Source organism: Zingiber officinale, chromosome 2A (assembly GCF_018446385.1).
Source record: "Zingiber officinale cultivar Zhangliang chromosome 2A, Zo_v1.1, whole genome shotgun sequence".
NCBI lineage: Eukaryota > Viridiplantae > Streptophyta > Magnoliopsida > Zingiberales > Zingiberaceae > Zingiber > Zingiber officinale.
Genome location: NC_055988.1, coordinates 125142041 through 125150538, shown reverse-complemented (window position 1 = coordinate 125150538; position 8498 = coordinate 125142041). Strand labels below are relative to the sequence as shown.

Here is an 8498-nt window from a genome sequence, read left to right as displayed (position 1 = left end):
TTGGAGCTGGATCTGGTGGACGAGACGCGAGCTAAGGCCGTCGTTCGGTTGATGGCGTATCGGTAGAGGATGAAGCAAAGCTACAACAGACGGGTGATTCCCAGATCTTTTCAGGTCGGCGACCTCGTTTGGAAGAAAGTCAAGTCGGTCGGCGATGTAAGTAAACTGGAGGCCCCATGGGTCGGCCCCTTTAAAGTTATTGAAAAGCTCCGATCGGGCGCCTACTATCTCGAGAATCAAGAAGGACGACGGCTGGAACGACCTTGGAGCGCGAACCATCTCCAGCCGTATCGAGCTGGGTGAGAGGTGCGCCAATGTAATCATTTAAGCATGTTTTCGTTCTCCTGTATCCTTTAGCTGCAGGAATGGAATCACAAAATACAAGGGTATACCGATTTCCACCGAACGACCCTCTCCATCAAACCATTGAGCGGCGACGTTAAATCCTAGAGTCGAACCGGCGACTATAAACCCCCCGGTTTGAAGATCGTCGAGCGGCGACGTTAAATCCCAGAGTCGGACCGGCGACTATAAACCCCCCCCCCCCGGCTTGAAGACCGTCAAGCAGCAACGTTAAATCCCAGAGTCGGACTAACGACTATAAACCCCCCGGCTTGAAGACCGTCGAGCGGCGACGTTAAATCCCAGAGTCGAACCGACGACTATAAACCCCCCAGCCCGAAGACTACCGAATGCCGCTCGGAAAGAATGAGTGCGAAAAAGTAACATTAACAGAATCGGAATTTTATATTGACTCATCGTATAAAAATACACAGACAAGTGGGCTAAAAGTCAGATAAAAGCGGATAATATTAACTCATGGAACAGCTAGCATACAGATGAAACTTCAAAATATAAAGACAAAGACAAGCTAAAGATGCTCCTCACTCCAAGACATCAAAGATGGGTTCGGGAATGGTTTCCAGCAGTCCGGCCAGGTCATTGGGGGGGATAGAGGTCGTCTCCAGGAGATGGCTCTTAGTCTTCAGATAAACAGTTGTAGCCCGGATGGCTTCCTCAAAGGCTAGAACTAGTCGATCGCTAAACTTATCGCCAAATTCATCCGAGCGGAAATAGTTTTGCTTCATCACCGCGAAGCGGCCTGATTCACCGTCTTGGTATTCCTTTAGTGCAGCTCGGGAAGCTTCGAGAGCATCTTGGAGATCCTTCTTATCTCCTTGAAGTTTAGCTTCAGCAGCCGATCGGCTTTCTCACTTGGTGGATAGCAGGCCGGTCAATTCTTGGACGCGCTGCTCCAGCGCTCGGGCTTGCACATTCTTTGCTTCTAAATTAGAGATGACCCTATCTTTTTATGTTAGTCGCCAGCTTGATCTCCTGGTCGTGAGACTTAATCTGGGCTTCAAGCCCAGCTACCCTGGTTTCCAGGCCAGAAGACTTGTGTCACTCGGCCGCAAGCTGTTTCTCTGTCTTGTTCAATTCGGACTGAAGCGTGGCGTACGAAGGCCCCTGAGCAGGCGCCCCTCCAGAAATCTGAAGTTTTTTCAACTCTTTCTCCAGCGCCGCCAAACGGTTACTGACCGCGATGTTCTCCACCCAGCTCTGCACTCGAATGAAATAATATCAAGGAGCGAGCAAAATAATTATATAAGAGTTTGAGAAGCATACCCCAGTAGCCTGCTGCAAATGATTGTCGTTGAGCTAACCGGGGGTCATTAACGCCACACGGGCCCTCGCATCCTCCTATGTTTTGGCGAGCGGTCCGCGGATGGTGATCTGATGTTCTGGAGCAACTGGCCGATCAGCCGCCAGAAGAAATTCTTCTGTGGGGAGATAGAGGATGGCCTTAATCACTCGACGGTCGCTCGGATCAGATTGGGTTGAGGCTGACCGACCAGACGACTCGCCGAGCGACGCAGAGATTATGCCGGAGCGCCTAAGCCGAGGACGAGCCCGAGGCAAGGAACTGACGGGCTGCGCTTCAAGGGAAGCCACCGGCAGATCAAGCTGAGAGGGAGTTCGATCCGAGGAGATGGCCTCGACTGAAGCAGGGGCCGGGTCGACTGTTGCTAAGGGGGTGCCGACCTGCTCTGTCACTGGCTCCACAGATGTAGCTGAGTGGGTGTGAAGGTCCGTCCGGCGCCGTTGCGTATCACCAGTGGGGATTCCTCGGCCAAGTGCCCCGCGTCCTCCGATGCCGGATGTCCGGCAGACGAGATGGCATCGCCGACCGTTTCGGTTGTAGGGAGTCGAACGACCAACTCTCCAACTGCGGGTGGAGCTTCTTTGCTTTCACCCTCGTGTGAGCCGACCAGTGCGATACCCAGATCGGCCATCTCCTTAGTTGCTGCCGTCTCTACCTCGGCAGCTTTCAATCTCATCCGATCAGTGGCCTTGGCACGCCACATGATGTCGGCTTCATAAAAGAAAAATAAATCAGTTAGACCAAAAGGAAGGGGGGAGAGAAAAATGCTTACCCATGCTGCTCGGAAGCGTGGTTCTGATCGGGCTCAATCCGAATATGTATAGCACACCCTCGCAAAGCAGCTTGTGGATGTTGAACCTCTGCCCGGCCAGCAGATTGGCTGCGTGGAGGTAATCTGGTTGACTCTTGTATTTATCAAGATCCGGCGGGGTCGGCACGGTGGTCTGCCATTTAGTTCAGAAAGGTGGCCGCTCGGGAAAACGAAGGTAAAAGTAGTTCTCCTTCCAATGTTTGTTCGAGGTCGGCATTTTGTCGAAGAAAACAAGACCGATCCGCGACTAGAAGAGGAAGGTGCCCCACTCGGACTGTTTGGGATAGTAGAAATAGTGGAAAGTCTTGGGGATTAAGGGGGTGTCGTGTAGCTTAAAGAGGACAACTACCCCGCACAACAACCGGAAGGAGTTCGAGACGAGTTGGCCGAGCGGGAGGCAGAAGTAATTGCACACCTCAAGGATGAACAGATGAACAGGAAAACGTAGACCGGCCACAAACTGGTCTCGAAAAAAACAAATAGTGTCGATCGAAGGGTCGTGTGGCCGATCGGATGGGGTAGCTAGTATTAGCTCATGGTCAGAGGGAAGTTCGAAGGTTCGGGTGAGGCTCAGCGCATCCCTCTCGTCGAACTGGCTCTCCGTGGTGGTATACCAGAGGCCGAGGGCGAGGTCAGACTGGCGAGAGGAACTGGCCATTACCAGGACAAGGGTCGATGCAAGAGATGGCAAGGGTTAATGAGAAGAGTGGCTGGAACAGTGTCTAAGGGGGACATGAATACGGCGAGAGTGCAAAGAAAAACGCAAAAGAACTGAAAGGAGAAGGACGAAGGGGCCTTACAGAAGATATGACTGAAGGAGGAGGCGAGGGATCACCGGAATGCAGAGAAACAAGTTCGCCGGAACACTGAACAAGATGGAGCAGAAGCCTTCGAACGCGCACACACGATAACGCGAAGCGGCTGGGGAAGAGGAGATGTCCTTATAAACATTGGGCTCGATCTACCAGAGCCATCCGATCCAGGTCACGGGATCCGAGGAGCAGATCTGACCATCGAATTCGAAAGGCCAAAGGTCACATCAACCCTGACAGCTTGAGCGAGCGGTGACGGCTGCGCGACCACGTGGCACCCGCTCACAGGTCGCATTTAATGAGCACCATTATGCGGGCGTGGTCGCGTACTCAGCCTTAATGGCGGTGATTTGCACGAATTCCGAGGAGATTCTAGGGATATCAGCGTTGACCAATGCCGAAGCGAAGGGACAACAGCTGGCAAACAAAACTTTCCAAGTGCCAGCCGGTGTCTCGCCGATCGGCATCACCCACTTGCGTGGTCCCCGATCGGGTAGGCACTAACAGCGGTGGCCCAGTGGTAGGCATGTCACCAAACCAACGGTCCAGTTAGTCAGACTTACCGCCTCCTTCAACTAGACTTGGAGGGAAGGCACGTGATCCGGTGGTAAGGACCGGGGGCCCACATAGGAAGGGGTCAACGACACGGGAGAGTCAAAGTTCCGGTTGAGTGGGGAGGAGGTCACCTGGCCAACCGGCCGGAGTAGTTCCCGAGCCGACACGAAGATAGCTCGACCTCAGGTCGAGCTTCCGGCGCTCACAAGCTCTTATAGAGGAACCGCTATGCCGAGCGGCCTTCTCGCCCGGTCCGAGGTGCATGTATACCCGAGCGCCCTGGAGGCCGAGCAACCAGCCCGTCTAGCCCAAACAGAGACAAAAGGCTTAGAAGAAGACAAAAGGGGCAGCTAGTGATATCATTCTTGAGACACCTGCCGCCGACAAACAGCATGGTCGGCGGTCGGTTCGTACCGAAGATCGTACGGGGGAAGTTTTCGCTGTCGTGGCAGAGATATGCTCGGACAGTTGTGGTATGGCGTCAGACATGCTTTTCTGACACAACCATTCTGAGGTATGCTTTGAGGAACGTGCACGCCTCGGGAAGCGTGCACGCGCCTCTCCAGGGTCCTATATAAAGACCCCCGGACTTCGAAGGAGGTATGAGTTTTTTCTCTCATCTACTGTAGCCACAGTCCCGTTATTTTGCCCCTACTTCATCTCGCCGTTGTCTGACTTGAGCGTCAGAGGGTCGTCGCCGGGAACCCCTTCCCAGCCCGGCTTTGTTGCAGGTTCACCGGAGGTCCACGTCATCGCGGAGATCACCTGAAAGCAGTAAGGAACGCCACATCCTCAGCTTTCATCGACTCAACGTACGGACAGGATCACTATATATTCAACATCTGGTTCCAACATGACAATAATCAACTATATATTCAACATCTGGTTCCAACATGACAATAATCAACAATAAAGCAATTGTCTTCTCTTTTTTTTTTCTCTATTCTTTTTTTTTCCCCTATTTCTATGTTTCTCTGTTTCAACAACATGAATCTACAAAGAAAAACATATGATGATATTCTCTTTGATCTTTACACTAAACTCTACAAGCATTGTAGATTAGAGGTAGAGAAAACATTGGTCGGGGACTGAGAATTCCACCTATATAACTTCATATACAACTCTACTAACTATTGAATCGAATATAATTCCTTCAAACTAATACTATAGGGTTTGAAGAAGATAATTCATCTCCCTTCAATGGTACTCATCGTCAATTCTGGTGGCTGAGAATATGGGATTGGCATCAATGTTGGTGAATCTGTTCTATAGGTATATGCAGGTTGTTGAGGCGATGGTAAAACTGGGTTCTTGTTCACCAGCATTATAGTGATAGCATCCATTGTTGGTCGGTCGGTGGACCTATCTTGAACACATAATAGGCCGACTTGAATGCATTTCTCCACTTCAAAAACTGGGAATGAATCAATCAATTGTGGATCTATCAGTTCGCAACATCTTCCTTCCGCCCAAAGATGCCATGCCTATGAAATGTCAATAAATCAATGCACTAACTCTTTTTGTAAACCACTGAGCTAGATATAATGTTTCAAGCTATTTAAGTTGGTTGGTTCCTTGTAGATCAGAGGAAGCCAATCAAGAATGATATTTATGACAAAATAGGTCTAAGATAGAATCTAATATCATGTTCTTTTTTAAAGCTATTTTTCTTCATTACTTCTAAACATATCTTTACTTTTTTTAAAAATGATTGGGCAATCATGTCTCCGTCTTAGGGCTTATAAAGAAGAAAAGAGCAGTCAATGCACAAAGCTCCCATTAATACGGGATCCCAAAAAAAGATTTATTGTATACAACTTTACCTTGCTTTACAAGCGACTATTTCTGAGACTCAAATCCATGACCTCTAGGTCACACAACAGCAATTTTACTTTTGCGCCAAGGCTATATATAAAGCTTATAAAAAAGATACGAATAACAAATGATGTGCAAGTATATTTATAATGGTTCTTTGATCATCTAATTAGTCATAGCAATGAGGTTAAAGAATATGAACAAGTGGGATGATCAACTTACGTATCCAAGAAGACTGAACGAATCGTTCATCGAGTATGAGCCAGAGTTTCTTTTACTAGAAATGATCTCAAGCATAATCACCCCAAAGCTATATACATCAGATTTTTCAGAAAAACGACCATTCAAGCCATATTCTGGTGCCATGTAACCACTGTTTACATAACAAAGTTATCAAGAAACATACAAAAAGGTGTTAAACACGAAAAAAAGAAAAAAAAAATGCCAATTGAGTTGATAAAAGATAATACTTACTATGTGCCTACTAATCTCCTTGTGTTTTGTTCCATATGACTTTCTCCAAATATCCTTGCCAAACCAAAATCTGAAATTTTGGGATTCATATTCTCATCCAGTAGGATGTTGCTCGTCTTCAAATCTCTATGAATGACACGCAGTCTTGAATAGCGATGGAGGTAAAGAAGTCCTTGAGCAATGCCTTGTATTATACAGAATCTCTTATGCCAATCTAATTGCACTGAAAGATTTGAATCTGAAAATATATGTCTTAATTACTCGAACTCATGAAATTGAATCAAATGAGTGAGAAGTATGGTTAGATAACTAACCGAATAAGTATTTATCCAAACTTTTGTTGGGCATATATTCATAGATGAGTATTTTCTCATTTTCATGAACGCACCAACCTAAAAGCCTGACCAGGTTAGTATGCTGAAGTCTGACAATTAGCTTAACTTCATTTTTCAACTCCTCAAAGCCTTGTTTTGAGTTCTCAGAGAGTCTCTTCACAGCTATATACTGACCATCTTCTAGTCTTCCCTGCAATAGATAGTTTAATTTGTTTCAAATAAGATCCCATAAAGCTTAACAAATTAAGGAGAATTTGTTTGTTCTTAATTACCTTGTAGACAGAACCAAAACCACCTTCACCGAGCTTATTTGTAGCCGCAAAGTTATCTGTTGCCTTATGAATACTGAAAAAATCAACCAGGGGGGCATTAATGACTTCCTTATCAGATCCAATAGTATCATCAGGAGCTCTTAACTCGCGCAATCTTCTTGTTTTTCCTGCATTCGAGTAGACAACCTTATTGCTAGTGATGATTGATTTTGTGAAGTTCTACAAAATATAGCATGACTATTATAGAACCTCACCCAATCGCATGTGCCTCACCCACGTAAAATAGCATGTTATTCCGAAGAGAAGTAATGCAGTAGTGCCTACTGTAAGTATAATAACAAGTGAACGTTTTTGATTCCCTGGAATCCCTGCGGAAAGAACAGAGAATCGAAATTGAAATCCAGCAACTGGTATCGCGTAATCTGATCTCAGAGATATACTCACTGCTGCAACTTCCGAGATGGACTCCATTGGGGCAGATGCAGATACTGCCCTGCGACGTCGAGGTATTGTTGGCGTCGAAGCCGCACCGGCCGCCGCTGGCGGCGCACTTGCTGCAACTCTTCGCGGTATAACTCGCCATCCACCCGGCCAGCAACAGGGCGCTGTAGTTGCTGCCGGCGCTGATGTTCGAGTCGCCCATCACCGGCAGCACGCCGACGGTGCAGTTCGGGTCCGGCGAGCGCGTGCGGACTGGGTCATACTCGCCACCGAACAGGACCCGGGTATTGAACCGGGGACAGGACATGTTCTGGTAGCTCCTCGGGATGGCGCTATCCGACTCGGAGCAGTTGAAGAGGAAGAAGATATGCTTGTTGGAGTCGCTGGCGCTGAAGGGGAAGACCCCGGTGGTGTTTCTGCTGAGGAGGAAGGTGCAGGAGTCGTTGGCGTCGCCGAGAGTGAAGTGGATGGAGCTGTTGGAGTAGAAGATCCGGAGCACGTACAAGTTGATGTTGAGGACGGTGAGGAAGAGGACGCCGGTGTCATTGCGGCAAGTAAGGGCGAACCCCGGAGGGCCGCAGTAACTCGGCTGGTGATCGATGATCCAGAACGGGTAGCTGACCACCTGGTGGCCGCATCGCTGGGGAGCGCAGTCGTCGTAGCTGGGCGTGACGGATTCCGACGCTGCTGGTTGCAGAGAGGAAAGGAGCAAGAACAGGGCAGGGATCCAGAGGTTCCTCCTGGACAGCCACATGGTGATTCTCTCACCGATCTTCTTCTTCTTCTTCTTCTTCTTCTTCTCCTCCTCCTCCTTCTCCTTCCGTTGTAACGTTGTTCAATTATGTTGGTTTGAGTTTGAAATAATTATGTCTGTGAGACTTTGAAGATTTCGTCGTGTTGACCGACGATCGCACCGGATTTGGTTGGCCGGTTGGCCATAGAAATAATTATGACAAATGACTTTGAAGTTTCTGTCGTGTCGACCGACACACTGTAACCGAAGTTTGATGCTTTTTTCGACCCCTTATCATTATTATTATTATTATATATAATCATTTGGGGCAATTTTAATATAATATAACGTAATTTTAGTTAAAACTCATTTTTGTTGTAGTATTCCAGCAGATTTAGTTAAAATTATTCTAATATAAAATAACTTTAATTAAAATTATTTTAAAATAAAATAATTTTGATAGACTATTCTAATTATTTAGTTTTGACTACTTCGCATTATAATAATTTTGACTCTAATTATTTCATAATAAAAGTAAAGTTTTAATCAAATTATTATGATAATTTTTTATTAATTTTAATTAAGTT

The 8498-nt window shown here is 47.1% G+C and overlaps 1 protein-coding gene across 1 annotated transcript; it reads right to left on the bottom strand.

The window, feature by feature from the left end:
* Positions 1–4787: 4787 nt before the first annotated feature.
* On the bottom strand, positions 4788–8009 carry LOC122042223 (receptor-like serine/threonine-protein kinase SD1-7). Its single transcript, XM_042602231.1, has 7 exons — positions 7182–8009; positions 6992–7105; positions 6738–6904; positions 6445–6655; positions 6131–6368; positions 5879–6029; positions 4788–5325 (listed from the first exon to the last, which is right to left on the bottom strand). Exons 1-7 carry the CDS (start codon positions 7930–7932, stop codon positions 5029–5031), a joined length of 1929 nt encoding a protein of 642 aa, XP_042458165.1. The 5' UTR covers positions 7933–8009; the 3' UTR covers positions 4788–5028.
* Between the last annotated feature and the right edge of the window lie 489 nt (positions 8010–8498).

Coding starts and splice junctions, on each gene's coding strand:
- LOC122042223 (XM_042602231.1), bottom strand. CDS start 7,932: ATGTGGCTGTCCAGGAGGAACCTCTGGATCCCTGCCCTGTTCTTGCTC. Junction 7,106..7,181: donor CCATCTCGGAAGTTGCAGCA/GTGAGTATATCT, acceptor TTCTTTCCGCAG/GGATTCCAGGGAATCAAAAA. Junction 6,905..6,991: donor GGTGAGGCACATGCGATTGG/GTGAGGTTCTAT, acceptor ACTCGAATGCAG/GAAAAACAAGAAGATTGCGC.